This window comes from Pleuronectes platessa, chromosome 4 (genome assembly GCF_947347685.1).
Source record: "Pleuronectes platessa chromosome 4, fPlePla1.1, whole genome shotgun sequence".
Lineage (NCBI taxonomy): Eukaryota > Metazoa > Chordata > Actinopteri > Pleuronectiformes > Pleuronectidae > Pleuronectes > Pleuronectes platessa.
In genome coordinates this window covers 22,440,687-22,463,916 of record NC_070629.1, presented here as the reverse complement: position 1 = coordinate 22,463,916, position 23,230 = coordinate 22,440,687, and the positions used below count along the sequence as shown (strand labels likewise).

The 23,230-nt window shown below is 43.0% G+C and overlaps 1 protein-coding gene across 2 annotated transcripts in view; it reads left to right on the top strand.

Annotated features, from left to right (window-relative positions):
- The window catches only part of efna5b (ephrin-A5b), a 98,175-nt gene extending 75,605 nt beyond the window's left edge, over window positions 1-22,570 (top strand). Inside the window, exons 2-5 of one of the 2 annotated variants that reach the window (XM_053421422.1) lie at window positions 298-590; window positions 15,334-15,399; window positions 15,817-15,897; window positions 17,628-22,570. In XM_053421422.1, coding sequence (XP_053277397.1) covers window positions 298-590; window positions 15,334-15,399; window positions 15,817-15,897; window positions 17,628-17,752 — 565 coding nt within the window. In that variant the 3' untranslated portion in view covers window positions 17,753-22,570. The remainder of the gene's footprint in view (window positions 1-297; window positions 591-15,333; window positions 15,400-15,816; window positions 15,898-17,627) is intronic. The other variant, XM_053421424.1, reaches the window with a different exon arrangement.
- Window positions 22,571-23,230: the final 660 nt, after the last annotated feature.

Sequence of the window (23,230 nt, the reverse complement as noted above, 5' to 3'; positions counted from 1 at the left end):
ATAAACCAACCCTCCCATATTTATTGAAGCCAGAGGACAAGAGCGCTGGTGCTTGTAAATTTCCACAGAACCCTGAAAGAATATTGATAGATCTAACCTCCATTCTCTATGTGTACCTACTGGATTCAAACCACAACGACTGAAGCAACGCTGGTGCATAAACACACAGAATTATTATGATTATCGGATTCGCACAAGCAACTTCCGAAGTGCTGGATAATCCTTCCGAAATCCCGAGGTCTGTACTTCATAGAAATAGCAGAAAGCTTAACCTCTTCCTGTGTCTCTTCCCTTCAGGTTCCATCGTGGGGACTACCACATTGACGTCTGCATAAACGACTACCTGGACGTCTACTGTCCTCACTACGAAGACACGGTGCCGGAGGAGCGGACGGAGCGCTACGTCCTCTACATGGTCAACTATGACGGCTACAGCACGTGTGATCACACCGCCAAGGGCTTCAAGCGCTGGGAGTGCAACAGGCCGCACTCCCCGAACGGGCCGCTCAAGTTTTCGGAGAAGTTCCAGCTCTTCACTCCCTTCTCCCTGGGCTTCGAGTTCCGACCGGGCAGAGAATACTACTACATCTGTGAGTGCTTGTCTCGATTGCATTGCAAAGAGCTTATGAACAGAAAATATTTGTTCTGGCTTTTCCTTTAATTCATCAACTCTCTTTAGGTATAGTGACATATCAGAGAGCTGCGGGGATACTGCAGTGAATTCTTTTTTTTTACTCTCATACGTATTGGAAGTACTATGATGTTGTCTGGTATATTTTCTAAAAGCTGCTTAAAGATCCCACATGTATTCAGAGAAAACCCTGAAAGCACATAACCCCACATGTCACGTGAAAAAACGACATTGGCCTTTTCCTGACCTGAAGGTTTTCCTTTAACACAACAGAGCAAGGAGACACACACACACGCACACGCAGACACACACACTCAATCCCTCACCCATGTTTTCACAAGTTCACTACGGAGCTTTGAGTGTGGCATTACCGTGAATCTGAGTGGGTGCTTTCATGCTCCGCTTTCTGCCAAGCCTTTCACACCGCTCTCATCATTCGGGGGGAAAACTCTTCCCTAAAATGGCAATGGAATTCAAGGGGGAGTTAAATTGAGACAGTTTGAAAGTTATAGCTCACTCTTCCCCCCCGCTGCACAATACTCTATATATAAAAAAAAGGGCCGTCCTCTCTGCATTATGTTACGAGTCCAATTCACCTCACACTAGATGTTAAGTTGTCTGCTTCTTGGCATAGGAGCTGAGCCTATAACTGAGTTCATCTGAAGTTGAAGCCCCTGGGAAATTAGGTTTTATCAAAGCAAGGTGATAGAGTAGAGTTCCTCCTCCCACCGCAGACGCTCCGCACGCGGAGGAGCCGCCGTCAGCCGGGCCCAGTCACCGCCACTCGCCCCGAACACATTCGTCACAGGGATTCGCTGATATTACAAAATAGGAAGCGCAGCTATGTTCTCATATGGGCTGCATTAGGGCAGTATCATGCAGTGTAATGCATTTATTGCTTCAGCTGTTGAGGGGGAAGCACAGAGGTTTGGGCACTTTCTGAGCCAACGATTGAGTCGGAAAAAACTGCAGGAACTCCCCCTTTTATCAAGCGAGATGACAGTTGACAGTTTACACTCCTGTTTATCTGTTTATCTGCAAAAATGTATCAGGTGGTGTTGATGCAGCTCCCGGTGGCTGTCACATCCCTGCGTCTTCGTGTTCTCTCTCTCTCTCGGTGACGGCGTTGAAAGACTCAGCAGCGAAGCCGAGCGCAACACGCCGAGATCTGTTTTCTAAATTGGCACCTTTTTATGAAGCGCTTAGGCCGACAGCCCGCCAACTCTCCTGTCCTTTAGTCATTTCACATGTTGCTCTCTCTCTCTCTCTCTCTCTCTCTCTCTCTCTCTCTCTCTCTCTCTCTCTCTCTCTCTCTCTCTCTCTCTCTCGGAGTTAGGGACCTGAGTAAAAAATGTTTGCCACTGTTTCCATGGTGAGTAAGTGTTTCCCTTCTCAAGCTTGTCCACAGAACAAATAGCCTGAAAGCCTTTCTGCAGGCTGCTTCCACAGCCAGGTGTTTACCCATTTGTCGGATAAAAAACTAACCAGATTTCCCTTTTGCTTTTATAGCCAATTTACATTGACAGTCATACAAAATGAGAAGAGGGGAAAGTGGCAGTCTCAGAAGTTGGGCGCGTAGATGGGGTTAGCACGGGGTTACACGATTCAGCCACTCCCTCAAGTCTCTACTCCCAACATATTCTTTTCCATTTCTGTTGAGAGATGCTTGTCCTAAGGGCTGGATTAAATTACACTGCGACCGACAGAGCTTCCATGGAACACATCCATTCTGCCGTAGCACGCCATATTGGTTTAGTGGCCCGCGGCTCCATTGGCTATTGAACGATTCTAGCGTATAGCCTCTCTGGCTACTGTGGCGGATATTAAAGTCATCCACCATGAAGTCATACGACATGTGATTTCCCAGCGCCATTGTGTCCAACCTGAATGTCCAAAAGAAGCAGGAGGAGACGACGAGCTCTGTAGTGGACCGAATCTAAAAGTGAAGAAGGGAGATGAACGGGGGGGCTTGGGGCAGTTTCTACACCTGGAAATGAATCTGCAGCTTCCGTTTCTCTCATTTTTCCTGATGAGAGAAAGTTTTCCTCATCATTTTTCAAGGATTATATTTTGGCTTTGCATAATAATTATTATAAATATCCGAAAAACAAGCCAAGCCGAGACTTGATAATCTTTAATCTGTTCAAAGGAGAAAAACCTGATCCGAACACCACAACATTGGAAAATCTTCCCTAATCGTGTTTGCTCAACAGGAGCAGGTCTATTCGGAGTGGACTGCATCAACTCATGGTCACTGGAGCTGGAGCTGCACAAAACTTTTCATAGACATATTCCAAGTTCTGTTTCCCTCTTTGGACCCAATACGTGCACATACAGTTTTACCAGGTTCAACTGCTGGTCAAGTTTATGCTGGTAGTTTGTTTTATGGGTTTTTCCTGCACCCTCGCATAAACTCCCTATAAAAATGTAAAATTATTCCTAACGTGCTCCGTCTGGCATTCATATTTATCGGCTTATTAAATTATTCCCACTAATTCATTAACAAAACATTGCCTATACGATGTAAGTAAAACAAGATTTGGTCTGTTAAGTACGTGGCACAATAGCAAGTGAGTGCAAATTAAGGTATTTATAAACTTAAACACAAAGACTTTTATATTTGGAGTCTGTTTAATCGCAGTGTGGTTGCGTAAAAAGGAAAATCAGCTCCTCTGTGTCACGTTCCCAAGCAAGATGTTGAATATTTCAGAATTTCTTAATGTGCATGTCACTTCACGGTAAAGCATGATTTGCAGATACTGTCCAGTGTGGAAACAAATAACCTTCCAGACATATCGGTTAGCCTCACTCACAGCATACATAATACAGCCAGAGCCGAGATAGGAAAACAGTGTCTGAGTCCAGGAACAATAATCCTGACAGGTCAGCCTGCATGTTATTTCTGCAGCAGATATTGTCGGGAGCAGGTATGTTGTGGGAGGTTAGTGTGGTGTTTGTTTTCAGAACAGACTCCAAAGCCTTGTGCTGGAACATTCTAGGTGATACAGTGCCAGTAGTTTGTCAGTGTCTGATGACATCGGGCTGGTTTAATGAAGTAAAGGCATTGCTTAGCTCATTTTTAACGTTGTATGAAGAGGTTGATTTCCGAGATGCTGACGCCTGTTGAGATATGAAACGTGACGGCTGTGAGCCAGCCCTCCTGTGATGATATCCAGTCTCATTATTGTCAGAATTGAGATTTAACACTCCGCTGTCACATTTGAAGTTTTCAAGTTGTTCTGTTGTGCGGCCACGAGTTCACGTTGATTAAACTCGACAGCTTTTTGGGACACTGGTTGATTGAGTTTGGAATTTACATAGGTCATTCTAGGGTAGATGTGAGTTTTCAGTTTAGGGTGATCACCGTTGGTTGAGATGTGACTTTAATGAGCAGGACGCTAAAGATATTAGAGTGATATCAAAAGTCCAGAAAGGTCTTACATGCTGAGGGGCACAAGGTGAAATAGCCACCTTTCTTTAGATAGTTATATTTGCCACGAGAATCATTAAATGTTCAACGTTTCTACTCCGTGCATAGTGAGAGATTAAGAACCTCGGGTCATGTCTGTGAATAATGGATCTCTAATCGCAATCATTGGCTGTTTGTTTTAATTTTTGAGATATTTAATAACTTATGAGGTTGGTAATAACTTATGATTTAAAATGAATTTGTCTCTGTCTCAACAAAGCACCACAAACAGTGACAACATGTAGCTTCTATACAGCATAGAGGGTTCGACTCAGTAAGTTAGGGTGATATCTTCAGTTCAGCACAAAGTCAGTGGTCAGGACTTTGCCCTTGTTGCAGATTTGCCTACATTCTGTGAATGCTTATAGTGTAGCACGGCTAACAGAGGAAACCTCACGCATCACCTGCTGAGGCCGGTTATACTGAGCACCTGCACTGCACAGAAATGTCAATGTGTCCTGAGGCAGAGGGCACCATTCATGAGCATAGGAGGCCCAGGTTAGCAGCAGTAAGTGTGAATGGGTTCATAGAAGTAAGACTTAACATGTTATATCATCAAGAGCAATTCAAGAAATACAGATGTGACATTTATGTAAGTGTGCTGATAGAAAATCTGTCCCCAAGCTGAATTTCTGTGCTTTAACTAATTTCTAGAAGTTAATGTTTAACTACATGCAGAGCAGAGGGGACATAATATTGTGTATAAACTAATGCAGTAACAAAATATGAATCTTCTTCTCATCTCTAATAATATTCTGTAGCCGAATGACCTGAAGGAAGGGGGAATGAGACGCCTGCCCTCAGTGACGTGACTGAGTAGCCTTGTTTGTAGAGGAAAATTAAGATGTCAAATCATATTCATGCAGCGAAAATACCCGTTCATGGTGTTTTCGCCCTACGAGTTTGATGCGGGTCGAGCGTTGATTTGTTGCATTGCCGAACAAAATTAGATAGCGGAGACAGGTTTCTGCTGTCATCCGCCTCAACAACAGAAACAGCTTAATCAATGCTCGCAGGACGGAGGGGATTTACTCAAATGGAGGTCATAATTCTTCATTTTTGTTTGCGTCAGCCTCCTCTCTCTGCCTGTGGCGGGTAATTGAAGACAGGAAGAAAACTACAATCATTCAGGAGCCTGATCCTTTTTGTAGTCGACACCCTGCTGGTTTTTTTTCTACAGGTCAACACAAGACAGACTCACAAAACGGGGGGGAGGCAGAGAGATAAAATAAAATAAATTGAAGATGTAAAATTTACAAGATTCTGAGAGACGCAAGGAGCCATTTAGTCCTGGAAACACATGCAGGCAGTTCAGCAAAAGGCAGTATTAGCAGTGAGTGAGTTACAGCTCGGCCTGTATGTCTTCATGACAGACAGGGAGGATGAGCAAGGACGGCGGGAGCACTTCTCGTGTCGGAGTTCACGGTGCAATCAAGGTTCAAGTGAAACCCATCCCGCGGAATGCTGATGCGAGCACGTTTTTCTAATATGGACACGAGCCACAATCTTGTATTTGAGTGATTTTAATCTGAAAAGGGCAGAAATCCAATATCCGTGGCAGCTCCCTGTGAGAGATGAGTGAGAGCAGTTACGGTGTTTTAGGCGTGCAAGATTTGTGGTAACTGGGAAACCGCTCGGTGTGATCATGCGGTGGCAGATTGGCGTCGGGAGAAATGGCGTTTTCTCGCGGTGCGACTTGCTCACCTACATGGACTGGAACTGCGTCTCACAGAATCACACAATCAATAATACGTTTGTGTCTGGTTTGTGGCTGGAGTTATTTTCTAGATGCTTCTGGGGTTTGACGGTGCAAGAAAGAGGAGGTTTACAGTAACGCAGGAGTCCTGAGGAGAAGCTGGGCCTGATTGCAAATGAACTCTTAGTAAATGGCAAACGAAACCCAGAGGGAAATGGTGGGCGATGACTCTACACATGTTAAATGACAAAATGAAACACATTCTGCGAGACTTCGATCGCTCTGCAGACGCCTTTAGGCCAATATGCAAAACGAAACACAAGAGCGATCATAAAACCAAGTTAATAAGAAAGAAAACCTCCAGAAGGTTGTTTCCCCCCCCCCCCACACACACAATCTCATAAGGTCTTATTCAACTTTAGTGGACTGCTACACGCACACAAAGCACAAACAGATTCCCCAAGACATGCACTGTAGCTGTGTTGTGATGGATCATAAATCCTGTGATGTACCATGTGCCTTGAGCCGCTCTCCAGAGGAGCAGGCAGCAGAGACAGTGGAGAAGGCAGAAGCAGGAAAATGGTATTAATGGACAAATGAAATAGAGGCAGGGGACGGTGTGTGCTGTCTGTGTTCTGTTGCAGCCATGCTAGGCTTTCCTAATAATGATAAAGAGCCAGCGCAGCTCCATTTGTGGTACCAGCATATGGACACCATCATAACTCAAGAGCTTTCATCCATTCACATGAAAAATCCAGCCTGTCATCAACATTCAGAAATGATCCGACAACATGGAATAATGTGACAGAGAGCCACACACAGACGGATCTGCCTGCACTCCTGTACAATATGCATACACTTGCATGAACAAGAAGCCAAAGAAGCACGCTGTCTGGAATGCATTATGGTAATTCTGAGAGATAGACATTCCAGCACCTCTAACTCCCCTGGTTACTACATCACTTTTAGGTCTGTACTACTTAACTTACCCTCCACTTTTACACCAGAGACCTGTCAGCTATTCATTGTTGGCCTTTTTCTGTTTGCATTTTCCCTACTCTCTGTCCTATACAGTATATACAATATTTGAATATAGATGAATTCCATTAACATTTTCTTCTGGCAGACAACAGGTTAACCACCAGTCACTTCCAAGCCGTTTTCCAAGCTGCTGCTCTACACTGATTTTATATGTGGGATAAAAATCATCACTCACATTAGGTAATTCCTTAATAATCATGTGAAAGCACAAGATAACATAGATGGTTTTGGTCTCTGTTTTTCTCTTACAGTCAGAGTAATAAAGGTTTGAACATGCTACTAAGAGGTGAATGATTTTAGTTCTGCCTTCAGATGCCTGTTTAGGAACTTATTATTTTGAAAAATGTATGGGATCACATTATGAAGCCTTACTTGGTCCAAGTTAAAATTTGATAACAATACAAGTTTTCTATGGATACGTCCTTTCTATAAAAGGCCATTTGAATATATTCTAGGAGGACCATTATCCAAAGTTACGGTACTTTGGTACCTAGGATAAAAAAAAGTAAATTTTATAATTACTATGTGTACACATCAACAGGCTGTGGACATGAAATGGAGGCTTCTTTTGGGCCAGTTTTGGTGTCAATGAAAAGTTAAAGGACACCTTCCTTAGTAAAACAGGGACATGGCTAATGTTTAATTGCTAATTTAAGTGTTAATAGAGAACACATGGACATTTTGGATGATGTTAGGGTGTAGTTATGGGTTTAATAATTGTTTTTGTAATAAATACTGTATAGGATCAAGTAAGCCTCTCAATGTGACAGGACTGTCTATGTCACAGTTTGGTTGATCTATGAGGCTTCATGTGGAGTAAAAGAACCCTTGGAAACGACTTACATGTATGTATGAGTGTTCCTTAACACATGATTGGACCGTCACAATCTCTTTCATCAAATCTAATAAGAAGAACAGGTCATCAGGTCAAGTGTCCTTGGGAAAGACGCTGAAGCCCAAATTACCCCCGATAGCCGTGCTTGCAGTGTGTGAATGAGATGGATAGAGAAGTGCTATATATAGACGCGCTCTGTGTGTGACTGGGTGAATGTGACTCTAGCATTGAAGCACTTCGAGTGGTCATTAGGACTAGAACAGCTCTACATAAATGCAGACCATTTACTATTCAAATCACTGTATTGTCCTCGTCCATACTGAATACATAATTCAAATGCTCACAGCTTCAACTGGAAAAAGTGAATTGCTCAGCTTTGACATCAGCCAAAGCTAACTGGAGTCAGGAGTCAATGAAAGCAGATTGGAGGTGTTGATTAGAGCTAATTAGAGTAATAAAAACACTTAGGCGTATGGGTTTGCAATTCACAAGAAGCGGCTGATGTGAACTGTGCCTTAAAAGAGATATCCAAAGACTTATAATCTTGAATGGTTTGATTTTTAGATACTGATCAGTCCAAAGTTAAACAAACTGCCTATTAGAGGCTGATGATTTAAATCTGTGGGACGTCCAGCAATTTTTTTTTACAAAGACTCAACACAAATTGCTCAATGAGAAGGAAGTCGAGAGTATCTTCAGGAGTTGTGCATGTGGCCATAGGCGACTTGACTCTGGATTGTGAGTCTACCTTCGGCAAATCATGTTGGGTGGAGCACGTTGTCCATTGTGTCCTTCCACAGAGGAAGCTATTGCTCCAGGAAAGTATCATACCGTACTGGAAGTTGTCCAAAGATGACCATGAAACTTTGCAACACTACTTTGAAGATGTTTTGTGCATTGGCGAAACTAAAGTTGAATTGAAAGAAAAACAGTATTGTGGCTTAAAAAGGCCAGTTCATTCCAACATGGGAACATAAGGTTGGATGTGTGCATCATGATTTGAGACTTCCTTTCTGCCACTGGGGCTGGGCAGGCCGCCCTCGAGCAAAATATGAAATCTCACTTTCATAAAGATATCTTAGAGGATCATTCCAGGGTGGCTGATTGCCAGCTGAAGCTCAGTAAGTTAGTTGAGGGAGCAGGACAGTGATCTTTAACATGGAAGTAAATCTTCTCGAGAATGACTTCAAATGAAGTGAATCCGATATTTTGAGTCCGAGCCCAGACCTTGAACCTATAGAGATGTAGAGGAATGACCTCAGGAGAGACAATCACACCAGGCATGCTTAGAATATGTCAGAGCTGAAGCAGTTCTATAGGAAAGTGCAGAACTCCTGAAATCCAGGTAAATCCAAAGAGTTCAAAAACATTTCCCATCCCTCTGTAGATGCAAATGATCCTCCTGGGAGAAAGTTAGAAGCAAAAAAATCTCTCTCTTGTTTTGTTTGTCACATATTGCACAGCCTGGGTAACAAACTGCTGCTCTGCCGCTCACTGTACAGAGAGGAGACAGAGAGTTGTAACTTGCACTCCCCAAGCAACACTGCCAACTTGGTTTGTTCCAAAAGTTTTCAGATTTGTCGCTATGTGCTAATTTAAACAGAAACAATGCCAATTGGGGGGTGAAAGGGCTATAAGTCTGGTGACAAGTAAGTTATAATTTTGCAGCACTGCTTGTAAACATCCATCACTTTGGTAACTTTTTACACAAATTAACATTTTTCAGATGAATAAGTTTGGTCTACTGGCTTCTGAGGCATAAGCATGTTCGAGGTCTGGCTATGACGAGCTCATTGGAGTGCCCCCCCTTTTCATAACTAAATTGAAAACAGTCAAATGACCCAGCCCTTTGGAAGGACTCGGGGTAATAACAGGCCAGGACTTAAGTCGTGGCACAACTTGTTGACAGGCCAGAGAATGTAAGACGAGATGGAGGGAAAACTCTCTAATCAAGTTATTTCAGTTTGATCACAATAAAGTAGTCATCACTTTGTCTGCCGAAAAAACAGAGAGAGAGAGTGAAAAGCAAGAGATGAGAGAGAAGTGGTGCAGGCGGGAGCTGTGATTCAAAGGGCATAAGGTTCCTCTCAGCCCATTATGATTCATGCGTTTAACAGCCATCTTCAGAACCCTGGTTATGATTCATCATCACAAAGGCATTTTATCCTTGGCCACTGAACCATTAACATATACTGTATCTTTGTTTACGCAGTGCATTACTCATTATGATGATTTGCCTATTCTTCATTTATTTATTATTTATTGACAGACACATTGACAGACACACAGTATTTCTCTTTTATTCGGTGGGTGGACACTTAGGCCATAACAATAATATTCTGATTCCATGTGATGCATTAAGTGCAGTAATGAAACATTATTATGTTAAGTGATTTAATACTCTATGGCTGCTCTCAAAGGCTGAACTTCCCCTTAGATTGTTAAGTTCCAATAAACTCTGTGATTTCAGTTTGAAAACATTAAGGGGTTGATGGAGTTCAAGGGTTTTCAGTCTTTCAATCTCCAGGAAAATAATTGTTGCCCTGAATCACTGCATTGATAAACGGTACAATAAGGATTTAACCCACTGTCCACTCTGAACATATTCTGCTTTTCTTTCCCTCATTGCTTTTGACCTTGTCGTGCAAGTAGCACATGGGGGGGGAGAGACTTCGGTTCACTTTTGATGGAAGCTGAAAGATGCAAGGAAGGAGCAAGAGGGCAACTATCATCAGGGAGGGAAGTTTATGTTCCTTCTGCTGCCGGAATCAGAGTCATCATCTTTCACCTCCCAGCTCCCTCATTCCCCTCCTATTGTGTGCTCGCTGTAGTAACATCTGGTTAATGGGCCTCTTCGATGGATAGCCTCCTCCATCTTCTAATACACACACACACACACTCACACATTGTGTAGGAAGGCAAACACAAATGCACAAACACTTCTCCCTTTAACGGTGGATACAAATCTTTTCAGAATATTTATTTTTCTGTTGTAAAGGTGACCTAGTTAAAGTCTACAGCTTTGTATGTGGGAAGGACATTTTGTGAAGGTCACTGAGTAACTGTATCAGTGCATATGTTCATTTTATTGAATATGAGTTCATTCTATATACGAGTGTGCTTTAGTAGGCTCCATAAAGACAATATCCTGGACAGCGGAGCAGCTGATGTTACCTATTGGAGGGCTGGAACTTTTGAATTCAAGGTTTTCTACCATGTGTTCAGTTATAAATTGGCTTCTTTTGACTGCTCCCACACACTGAAACCAATATTAACGAATCCCAGCAGTGATTTTTATGCACTGAATAGAAGAAACTGCTTCCAGCTGCAAAACTGTCTATTAACAATAGATGGAAACATCAGTAGAGGATGTTACAAAGAGTCTGGAAACGTCAAATTTTGTATTTCGTACATCAGGTTTTGCAAACTCAGTCTACAGGATCTAAACTTTGACTTGGTCTGTGCGCTGTGAGACAGAAGAGTTTTCTCCAAGACGAGGCCAGCGGTCTGTTTTTCAGTGAGCTGGCAGAGGTAGCTGGCGAGGAGCGCTTAGGGCTGGAAGAGTCAGACTAACAGGAATGCTAACATGATGATATTCATGTTACACTTTCACATGATGGCATACGAGTCTATGCGAGGCTTGGCTTTTGACGCCGAAATGTAAGGAATGCTTTATAGTGAAATACTGTTTCATACAAAGTGTTGACAGTTCGTGGACCTCTGGGAAAAGTACTCTCCACAGATAATTAAGAGATGTTGTAGTGCCGCTCTACAAGCAGGACAGCCTAAAACACAGTTGTCAAAAGGGGGAACCTGAAACTTCCATAGTACAAAATTATTAAACCATCTGTACCTCGCAGAGTGTCGGTCTGCAATACTGCATTAAGCCCTGGTACTGCGAAATGTTAAAATTTTGTTTAAAGTATAACAGACTATGAGGAGACCCTAAAAGACATCAGATTTAAAGTAAAAGAAACATCAAATCAAGCTTTTTGTAGCACTTGGATTGCCTCAACCTGCAGTATTGTGTTACTGCAGAGCCACTACACCTCCGACCAGGAGATTCTGTGCTTTATTTAGCCAAGTTAAACTTTTAGCTCTCCATCTTGCCAAGACACGTGGTTGTCTTTCCTCACGTCTGGAATACGCTGTTGACTCCCCCACTGAAAGGAAAGGAGGAAATGTGTTTTCCAGATAACATTACAGTTGCGAAGAAGCTTGGCTCGGGCTGTGATTGAAACAATACTGCGCCTAAGCCGCACTGAGCCCACCTGTTTGTTCTTCCGTAATTGGATTCTGCTTCATTCCATTTGCCTTAATGCTGATGCATAATGCAGTGTACTGAGGGGACCAGCCATTACCAGCCAGGGGACACGGCCTGGAGGAGTAACCTGACCCCGCCCCACCCCCCCCAAACACCCCTCCAGCCACCCATCCCTGAGATTTCTTTTCAGCGTCTCTGTCCTTCAAAGCGGCAGCCACTTGCTCCGGCTGGATGGATTGATGGTTTAGGCTACATGTGCAGGGCCTGATGGGAACCAGAATAGCAGGTGTTGATGTTGCGGACTAGAGGAACAATAAGCTGGCCCTCGGCAGCGTGTTAATCCAAAATAAACAGGCGCTGGCCCGGGCGGTTCGGGGCCCGGATGGGGAGATCCTCATCAAACACAGAATTAAGAGCCTGCTACCAAGAAAAGGAATGTGGAGCCAATCGTAATCTTCCCTTTGTAGTGAAGAATGTACAGAAACACACCTCGTTCGTCTGCATCATGTCAACTCAGCGGCCACGTCCAGGCGCAGTTAATCTCATTGACTTCATTTTTCTCACATTAACAGAACAACAGAGACGTGTGCTGGTCAATGTCAGACAGTGTTTTTATTAGAGCCAGGCCGATATGGATTTTAGAGAGCTGACGCCGATTTTAATAAAAATACAATTTCGATACCAAAATCTTTAAACGAAAATGTAATTGAGGCTTGATATTTTATGTTTAACCATAAAACTCATTATAGATAACTATAAACAAAAAGAAAACGCAAATACAGCGGAGTATATATAATTTGAATTATGGATATACATCAATATATATTTTTTTGCAAAAAGTAAACATGAATGTAAATTTTTGCACTGTTTGTGTTTGCAATTATATGCTGATATTGATATGTCTGTGAAAGGCTCGGCTAAAGAAAAATCTTTATACTTAATGCAAACAGCTTGAGGAAACAGATGCAAAATTCAATACTTCCTCAGAACTTCATAATTGATGATAGCCACTTCGATCACTACAAAATTGAGATATCTTTCACTTTATGTTCACCATTTTCTTTACATGTGGTGTTACGGCCAAATCTCCAAACATCACCAACAGCTCGGCAGACTGTCGTCATGACAGAGACTCCCACATGCTCTCTGCCATTTTCATCAGCGCCATACTTCTCTCATGATCAGCTGCCTTTGCTAAGTGGCTGGTGTGGATGGCTGTGACTCAGCTCTGCCCTCAACAACGATGAAGATAAGACATCTGGAGAGGGTGTGCGTGTCTGTGTGTGTGTATATGTGTGTGTGTGTGTGTGTGTGTGTGTGTGTGTGTGTGTGTGTGCATATCGTACGTGGGAGCGTAAAGTAGTGGTGGAAAAGAGAACTGGAGCAACAGGAAGAGTGACATAAATTGTGTGGGTGCTGGTGTGTATGAGTGGGGGAGCGACGGTGGCCAAGGTTCATTAGCGTGTCATCGGCTGCCTCCACACCGAAATAATAAGGCCCTCTCTCTCTCTCTCTCTCTCTCTCTCTCTCTCTCTCTCGCTCTCTCTCTCGTCCACTCTCCTCCCCACCAGCATCTGTTGAATATGAACCGAGCTGTGAAAAAGAACATCTGATCTCAAGTCGCCTCTCTCTCTCTCACACTGACACATGACTAAGAAACAGAGAACAGCTGATGAAGCAACAACATGTAGATGGTAAAAGCGAGGGCGAGAGGCAGGAGGGAGAGAGAGAACGAGAGAAAGAGAGAGAGAGATAAAGAGCTTGATGGGCTGTAGAGACGGATTCTGAAAATGATTGAAAGAGTATGCAGCATGCATTTGATAAGAGGCTGGCATCCAAACTCAGGGTAAATCAAGAGTGGAGAGCAACAAAATGTAAGAAAGTGGAATATATTTCCATCTCTTCTCGACCCTTTCCCGTAGTTATTAGTCAGTAATTCTCTTAATGAACACATCCCCATGGCTACAGAGGCCGCTCACTGCTTTTTCCATGGAAAAATAGATGCTGGGCCATTGATTACAGTAATGTATACAGATTCATCTTTGAATATTTAACACTGTGCAGACAAGGGGAGATCAGAGGATTAGATAAAAACTGTTAATTAGGAGCATGAAGAGCAACAGGACCAGACTGATGTGAAAGTCTGAGTGTAGTTCGGCTGAGCCTTGACGAGCGGATGTGACGGCGCTGACAGACGAGAAGAGAGGGTGACACAGCTGGGACCCAGGGAAGGGAAGAGAGGGGTTAGGTACAGGTTCACTGGACTTGAGTTGACAGTTCCCAAATGGTAGCCTTTGGAAATGCTTGGCTTCATTGCATCAGCTGTGGAATGATCCACAGAAGACGTGAAACGATGCCCGACAGACAGCTCTGCAGACAGTGTGGTCTCTGCAGAGCCGGGGGGGGGGGGGGGGGGGGGGGAAGTGGAAATGAAAACAAGCTACAGTAAATATCAATAATATGTCACCAGAGTGGGAGAAAACCAGAGACTATTTGCTATTTGAAACAACGTCATTACCCAAGACAATAAAATATATTTTCTAAACTACTGTATGATCTGCTGCCATGATGGATGCACCCGCTGTGCCCCAGGTGCCACATGTTTGACCCCTTTACTCTCCTGCCGAGACGGCACCTGGTGCCTCAACATCCTCCGCACTATTAGCAGCCAACCACACACACACACACACACACACACACACTCACATTCTACACATTATATTTTAAGGGGATGAGCTAGAACCACTACGGTGGCTCACGCTCAGGGATTCACCCCCGACGGGCTTGACAGGAAAGGATCCATTTCCTGACAGCGGCCGCAAACCATCCATACATGCACCGTGTAAATTCCCCGGTCGTGAACTTTGTCTCCTCCGGGAAAAAAAGTGCTGAGGTTTTTGCGGAAGGAAACACAAATAAACTACAAACACATCATCTTTCAGCTTTGCCTTTTCAATTTATTTTTCCTATTTTAAACAAGTCAAAATGATGCAAATTCCCTGATCCTTCCTAAGCTGCAGCCAGTTGCACAAATCTAAGATGCGAGAATTAAACTGTGAGCGAAGCACTCCACTTCCCCCCAGAGAGACTTTGCGAGCACATCTGTAAATACTTTCTAGCCATTATTCCCCAAGAACCATGACTAACCCACTAAAACCCACTTAAGAGGCAACATTAACTATCTCAAAGCTGATTTTTTTTCTTCTCCTGTATAAACCTCAGTTTTAACCGTTGCCCACAGGAAGGAATACGACATGAAATATTCATCTTTAGGAATATATTCATGCAGATCTTTGTGAGGAAACACATTTTCATTATTAACTGCACATGTACTATTGTTCTATATCTAGTGCTGCTGTAACACCGCTTTTTTACCTTTGTCTCTATTTGTTTCCAGCCTCCACCATCGCTGAGAACGGGAGGAAAACATGCCTGAAGCTGAAAGTTTTCGTCCGACCATCAAGTAAGTGTTTGCCATGCAACACGGAGGCTTTGTAACAGAGCTCGTTTGAGTCTACGTTATGAACTGAAAATCAAAACAATTTATGTCGACTTCTTTTTCTGTTGTTTTTTGTTTTGACTTCACTGCCTCTTCAGTTACCTTTTCACTCTCACTGTCCAAACCCCTTTATTTCATCGATAAGATAATTTATTTTTCCTCTTTTGAATGAAAACATGAGAAAGGATTGATAGACGATCACATCAAATGAAAGTCAGGTCACTTCATACCTCATCTGAACGTTGCCATGAGCTTTGTTGCTTGGGATGTTTTCATTTCAGGGCGTAGACGTGGGTGGGGAGAGGGGGGGGCTTCAAATGTCACTAACCTATTTGGCATATACCTCTAATGATCTCTCATTCTCCCTATTCTCTGTTATAGACAGCTGTGTGAAAACTATAGGCGTACATGACCGTGTTTTTGATGTAAACGACAAAGTAGACAATACATTAGAACCACGAGGTTAGTATGGCTTCCTGCTTTTTTTGATTCTCTTCAGTGTGACCTCCATGCATCTGTACATGTGTCTCTTGTTCTGCGCCTCTTTCCTCTTCATGCCGTTTGTCTGAAAGCTGATCTGGCCCTCCTCCTCTCTGCCTGACGCTTCTCCTAATCTGATTCCGCACCCGATTACCACAGTGGTGTCCCCTTACTCTCGCCGCTTACATGTTTAAAATTGCTGTTTTATGTAATTATACTGTGTTTGGCTCTCTCCCACGGTTGTTAAGCATTTTCACTAATTCGCCACAGAGACTCACTTTCATCTGCTCCATGTTCTGGTCTTGATTTTTTAAGAATGGAAATTGTTCCTTCCCTTATACACTCACTTGATTATTTTGATAAACACGACCAGTTTAAAATAACACAATCATGAAACAATTAATTAGCATATTCTAGATAATGGTGTTATAAAAAAAATTGTATCGCCACAATTATCATGTTTAAAAAGTGCTGAAAATGTTGGTAAATATGTTTATTATAAATAAAAACAATACAGATGATATAGCACCACATCAAATGTGCATCACTAATATTGATGGTCCGGAGTTATTGAAGAATATAATGATAATGCTGAAACAGATAAAACAGTAGTTTTTCGTTCTGATGTCCAGTTCCATCTCACAGCAAAGCAGCCTGATTGACTCATGACCAGAGTTCAACCATTTACTGAAGTTCAGACTAACACAAATAACACTGACTCCATCCACAATGTTTTTAAAACACACAACTAATTCACATTGCCTGATGCATGTACATTCACATAGTAAACATGCATATGCTCTTTATACTCTTCACTGAGTGGCTGTTTGGTTCTGCAGAGGAACATTCCTTATTGTCTGTACTCAGGACACACAGCATGTTTATGTCTTCATTCAGTCCCCCCCCCCCCCCCCCCCCCAATCCCCCGAAACCCAGTCACTGAAGTGAAACACAGGCTGCTGATACATTCCCAGCACCAGCTCCCTCCAGAGCTTGAAACAACATCTTCACTGCTACACAGTTTATAACAGCAGATTTTCAAAACTAATGTTTGACTTGACCTAAGTCTTTCTTCTTTACAAGCCCGGACCGCCCCCCACCTGATTCTCTATCTGCCTCTTTCTCCGTCTCACTATCCCACCTGCATCTCGACGTCTGCCTGTCACCTTCGCATGCAACTGTTGGCTCATTCTCTTATTCTCCAAACGAGGGAAATTAAAACATTCATCTGTCATCTGCTGTTGCCCTGTCCCTACACACACACACACACACACACACACACAATCACACACACACACACTCACACACAGAGTTATGTTACTCCGGTCCTCTGTTCTGTCAATCTGTCCTTTGCTGTGCATGGTTCAGCCTATTTCCCATGGTGCACCAGAAACATGGCTGCTCACACACACACACACACACACACACTCAGGAGGCGCCCTCACCTGAGAGATGCTTTCAATGGTATCTGAGGATGAGAGTAGAATCATTACACAGCAACTAAAGTTCATATGGCAACCGGTTTAAATATCACTGTTAGACTGTGAAAACTTTACAAACATGCCATTGTTTCTTCAGCAAGAAACACTGTCAGATTATGGCTTTATAGAAATATACAAACACTTGGGATTGAATTAATTGCAAAATATTATTGTCTTCAAGGTACTGTTGTATAAGAGTTGTTCACTGTATTTATTTTTCTACCCTTTCAGACGATACCAGTCACGAACCAGCCGAGCCTTCCCGAAGGGAGACAAATGCTGCGCCGCACCTGCACAACACAAGTCCACTCCTGGCTTTGTTGCTGGCCTGCCTAGCAGCACTCTTCACTTTATAGCGCCTCCCTATGTCCAGGAGGGCATTTAACACCTAGCGTGGCCTGAATCTGCCCGAGGCTGCAGGGAAGGGGCGGGCTTTGGGGGCAGTGTGTTGGCTTGATTGGGCGTCAGAGCAGGCTTCTCAAGGAACCCTCTATTTTTTTCAGAACAAAAAAAAATATTTAAGTGGTCTTTCTCCGTCTGTGAGTGAAAAAAGTTGATGTTGGAAGGGGGGGGGAGACACTCCCCCCTCTTAAACCTTCAACTAAGATGCCAAATCTCGTTTTTTGACACTTAGTGATTCTTATTTTCCCGTGACTTGACATCCCTTTACATCATGTTTATGTCATTGCAGCACTGATGTTTACCCACACATACATACAAACACACACACACACACACACATATACTCACACACACATCTTGCTTACAAAGTCACATACACATTGCCTCAAACAGTCAATAGCAGTAGGGTTTTTACACAGTTGTATACAGTAGCAGCCTTACACAGTAGGAAAGTGAAGATTCTAGGTCTTACAAATGATTGTACATACACAAAATAAATAGCTAATCCCGAGACCTCTCACGAAGCCTTTCAGAAAAGATCTTGATAGAATTCTGATCCGTCATTAGAAGCAGATTTCTTGTACCACCGCTGTACTGGGCTATGCGCTTAAAAGTGGAATGATGAAGGAAATTAGGAGTAATGGTTTAAAGCAAAGGTCAGACTGGAAACCACAGCGCTGAGAAATTAAGTAAATGGCCTGCACATTAGTCTATTGATCTTGAGACTGTCCTGATTTATAGATGGTGCTCAGTTTTCTCTTAAATATAAATTGCATGTGTTTGTGAGTAAACTACTTAGAGATGGAGCGAGAACCATTGGGCAACTGGTTCTTGTCCCTCTTTGTGCAGTCCCCGCTCAAACACCTCTCAAAGCACTCGGTTGAATCTGACTCACCAAACAACTAAACTGAAACTTTCTCACCAGATACTTTGTGGACTGTTATTTAGAACGAGGATCAATATCTTTTGAAAGCTGATCAAATAATTTCCCGGCAACAGTCACAATCATTTTATGCTGCGTTGACTCAGCTGGGCAACAATTGTTGCCTGTTTCCTTTGAGCTGTAGTCAATATTTAACACTCCCACGGAAATTTGCATCCACAGCTTTTTCTTTTCCTTCACAATTGATTGATAAAGTTATTGTTTGAAAAATGATTCACAGCTAAATTGGACCTCAAGTTGTTTTACTAATACTAGTTTCTCCAGACATTGCCTTTAGCTTTGCAGACCCAGTAAATTTAGTATTTTTGTTCCGTCTGTATTAAGAACAATAAGGCCACGATCACACATACACAAATGCAGGTTGAATGATAATCACCTGCTGAGGCAAATTACTGGGGGCAGTGCAGGATGTGACGCAAACCAGTTGTGGACCCACATATAGCCAGTTTGAGGTTGTGGTTGTTGGTTTTTTGGGTAATTTTCCTGACATCAAAGTAGCGGCGAGTTCAACAGATCTGAAATCAGGGTCTCTACCTCTATTCGGTCTGGGCTCACTATGACAGTCACAGCCAATGACGGCCAAAAGCCAAACACACAAACGTTGTTGCTACTGGTCGAGGCTGTGATGCTGCTGGTTTGAATTCACCAAAATTGAACTCCACTCCACTTGTCACAAGTGGGTCGCTCGCCCCCTCATTGCCACAGAATAGAAAGGAATGTTCACGGCTGGTACATTCGTGTATGTGTGACCGTGACAATCAAAATTTACATTAATACACTTTTTCCTCACATCTTTGTCCTTTTACAGCTTTTAATCATGCTCAGATGATAGTTAGTTGGTTCTCGGATTCAGATAATTATTATGTAGCTCCAATTAGTTACAGCATTGCTTTAAAGGAGAAAGTTCAAGTAAAGGCAATAGACAGCTCTAGTCGAGCCAGGTTGGTTTTAGCACTTATATTCAGAGCAATTCACTGTGTTTTTAATGATATTCAGCTTCCATCATCTCCCACAGATGCACATGGTGAGTTTCTTTTTACATCGGAGGGCAATGTTTCTGAGCTAATGTCAAGTACGGACAGAAGGAGGAATAAACTCTGCGTTACTTTCTCAGAGCCGGGCGTTGTATGACAAATAAGGCACCAGTTGGTTTAATGAGAGGTAGAGAGAGAGAGAGAAGTGGAGTGAGAGAAGCGGCACAGGCGCATGTCGCGTGTCCACCCTCAGCTCCTAGTGTTACTGGTTTAAGTAACTCTTTAATGAGGTTCAAAATGACAGGCATGTGGACCCCATGTTGTGGCAAGGGGAGTTATTTCTGGTATTAAAAATAGATGGCGGAAGGCTTGGGGGGTCTCGGGAGGAGGAGGAGGAGGGGGGGGGTATGGATTTCCACTGTGGGGGGGGGGGTTTAAAGCACCAATGACCTTGCAGATTGAGAGAATCGCTGAGTGAAGGAGACAGAAAGAATAAAACAGAGGGACGCACACGCAGAGAGGAGTCATGGGAGGTACAGCAGAAGGTAGTGTGACTGGAGTGCCTAACAAAACAGCTCGAAATCCACGCACCCCCACTGCAAACACAAAAACCCACCAGATTCAATGACAAACATACTGTTCAGTACCATTCAGTCTTAAAAGGCACACACTGTTTTGTTTTTGTGTTGATTTTATTTTTGTGGCTGCCTTTAATCTGTTTTTTGTTTTTTTGTTTTAGTTTTCTCCCAAGAAAGACTGCCTTTGCCTTTTGCCATATGTTTTTTGTGCTACGGTAACAATGCTATTGCAGTGGAAATAGCAGCTCAGCTACGGGGGGGGTAATAGGAGACCAGGCCATTTAATGAGGTACTAATTTTCAGGATAACACCGTGGGGAAATGAGCACCGCATACGATCCAAAATGGAGGCTTGTCAGCAGATTAACACTAGACTCTTTATCAGAAACCAGCTTTGACTGTACTCTCTTATAGTTACCAATACTACTCTTTGTCATTATTGCTATTATTACCATGGTTTCTTCTGTACACACCTTAACTTGGGAAATGAGGATCAACTTATAAACTGGATACTGTGTATCCTGAGGTAGTCAACCATAAAACATGTAGTGTTAGGGTAGTATCCGTTTTGTACCTTTCTGGAGGACAAAAGAAAAAAGTGAGATACATCATTGTTAAAACTGTATAATTATTATTATTGTTATGATGATGATGATTACGACTATTATTATTATTATTAGGACAACTTCTTGATGTAAATAGTGTTTGATATTAAAGTATTAATTTGGTTCTTATGTCTTTTCTAAAAAACGAACACGGTATTATCTCTGGGTTTTGCGGAGTGTGTACTGTCCTCAAACAAACGCATTGTGTGCTTCGATCCTCGATGCCTGATGAAACTTTGAGCTCATACGAAGGGGAAACCTGTGGGAACTGTGCACGCACCAGTGTGCAGGAGGCTGGACATTGGCCAACAAGTGGCTCACCTGTTACATGTTTCAAACCAGTCACCGACCCTCCACCATCTCTTCACATAAGGATCCTGCCTCGGAGAGAAACCCCTTGGGACAGATTGGACGGCCTATTTGTACGCTTTCTTTTTGTTTTGTGTTGCCTTCAACGTTTAGGAGGCAGCTCAACGATCTGCCCTGAGTGGACTGTCAGCTTTTCAACTGCAGGATCTCGCCGGTTTTCATTATGTGGCATGCGCATGGACTTTGATGACATGTAAAAAAGAAAAAGACAAAAAAAAAAAAAAATAGATCAAAAAAGTTTAAAAAATAATGTTTTTTTTCCTTTGCTCTTATTTTCCTTTTTAAGGCGTACTAGATTTTTTGATCACATTCATGTTGTGTGTGTTTTGCATCCCCATTTGAGTGATGTCATAGAGCTGTGTAGTTTCAGATGACAAATGTACATAACACAATCCATTGTTGTGAAGTTACAGTGGGGGTAGGTCATTTTGTAGTTCAACAACAATGTTTTTTTTTCATTTCCTGAGTGCGACTCTCGTCTGTGCTCACCTCCAGAATTCATCCCATGTAGTTGCAGTCTCCTCCGACTATTCATCCTCCTGCCGCCCTCACAAGAGGAGGCGTGTTGTGGAGTGTATACATCGATGTGCGGATGTTTTTCAGCTTGGAAAAAAAAATGTGTGAGACTGTTTGAGTTTGTGTGTGTGTGTGTGTGCGTGTCTCATTCGCTGTTGCCGCAGTGAATGGGAAGCGGCAACCCTCTTTGGCAAAGAAGAGTGTTTCCCATGCCTTAGCCCTTCAGCCTCTGCCCTGGCAGCCCCGTCTGTGTACAAGACGCTTTCTGCCATTGTGCTTTTACATGGAATGGGTGCTGGCGTCGGAGAGACTACAACAGGGCCCTTCACGTTTCTCTCCCTTTTGAACGCCCCAGAATCACTTGTCCCTACGGTATACGTTGCTCCTGGGTACAGTTGGAGGATTAGTGCAGCCCCTCCACCAAATCCTAGAGTGGATTGTTAGAGGGGGGGGGGGGGGGGGGGGGGAGTCTATCATCGATCCAGGTCCACAGCCTCTCTTTGTCAGTGACGCTCTTGCTGACCAGCCACTTGTTCATGTCTGTGCGACTGTCCCTGTCCCATCCCTCTTTGTGCTTGTATAACCTCCACCACACCACCTGCTGTCCTTGTCCCCCTCACCTTTGAACCCCGCTCCCACTTTGCCATCAGTGGGGGAATATTTCCAACCTGCTCTTTTACAGTATATAAACGACAACAAAAAAACTTTGACAAAAAAATAATCTGTATTTGTATATACACGTGTCTGAGCAACTATGAGTAATACAATAAAACAGAAATACATTGCTTTGATGAGCGTGCTTCTGTTTTTCTCTCTCTTTAAGCAATTCACAAGGTACAACGTAAATGTTCTGCAATCACGGTATTAGTCAGACTATTTACAATATGATAACATTATAATGATTTCAAATTATACATAATATATGAATGCATACTGCTTTAATTCATAACATATAATAAATATACTAACATTTATCACTGCATTAGGATTGTTTACTGCATTAAAGTCTAAATAATACAAAAAAAAAGAATCTAAGCCTGGAATCGTGTCTCATCAAGTGGTAAATTGAATGTTATTACACACACACACACACACACACACACACACACACCTATGTTTTTCCCAGTCTGTGCCTCTCCGTCTACACCGTGACACACACACACCCTCTTAAGACACACCGAGAGGAACACCATCCATCAGGATCAGAATAAGACCTTAAACCTCCTTTCACTTCACTCGGGCACTAATGAGGACACCTAATAACCTTCTGCTGGACCCCATCAGTGCCATTTAGCTTCACCCTCCATTATCTCTGGTAATTAGACTGAGTGCCAGCAAGCCCCGAGGACCAACCGGGGGAGGGAGAGCCCCCCCTCTTCGACAGGCGGATTGGACCCTAGTGAAATCATGAAGATCAGTGGAATATGATTTAACAGTAGATAAACACC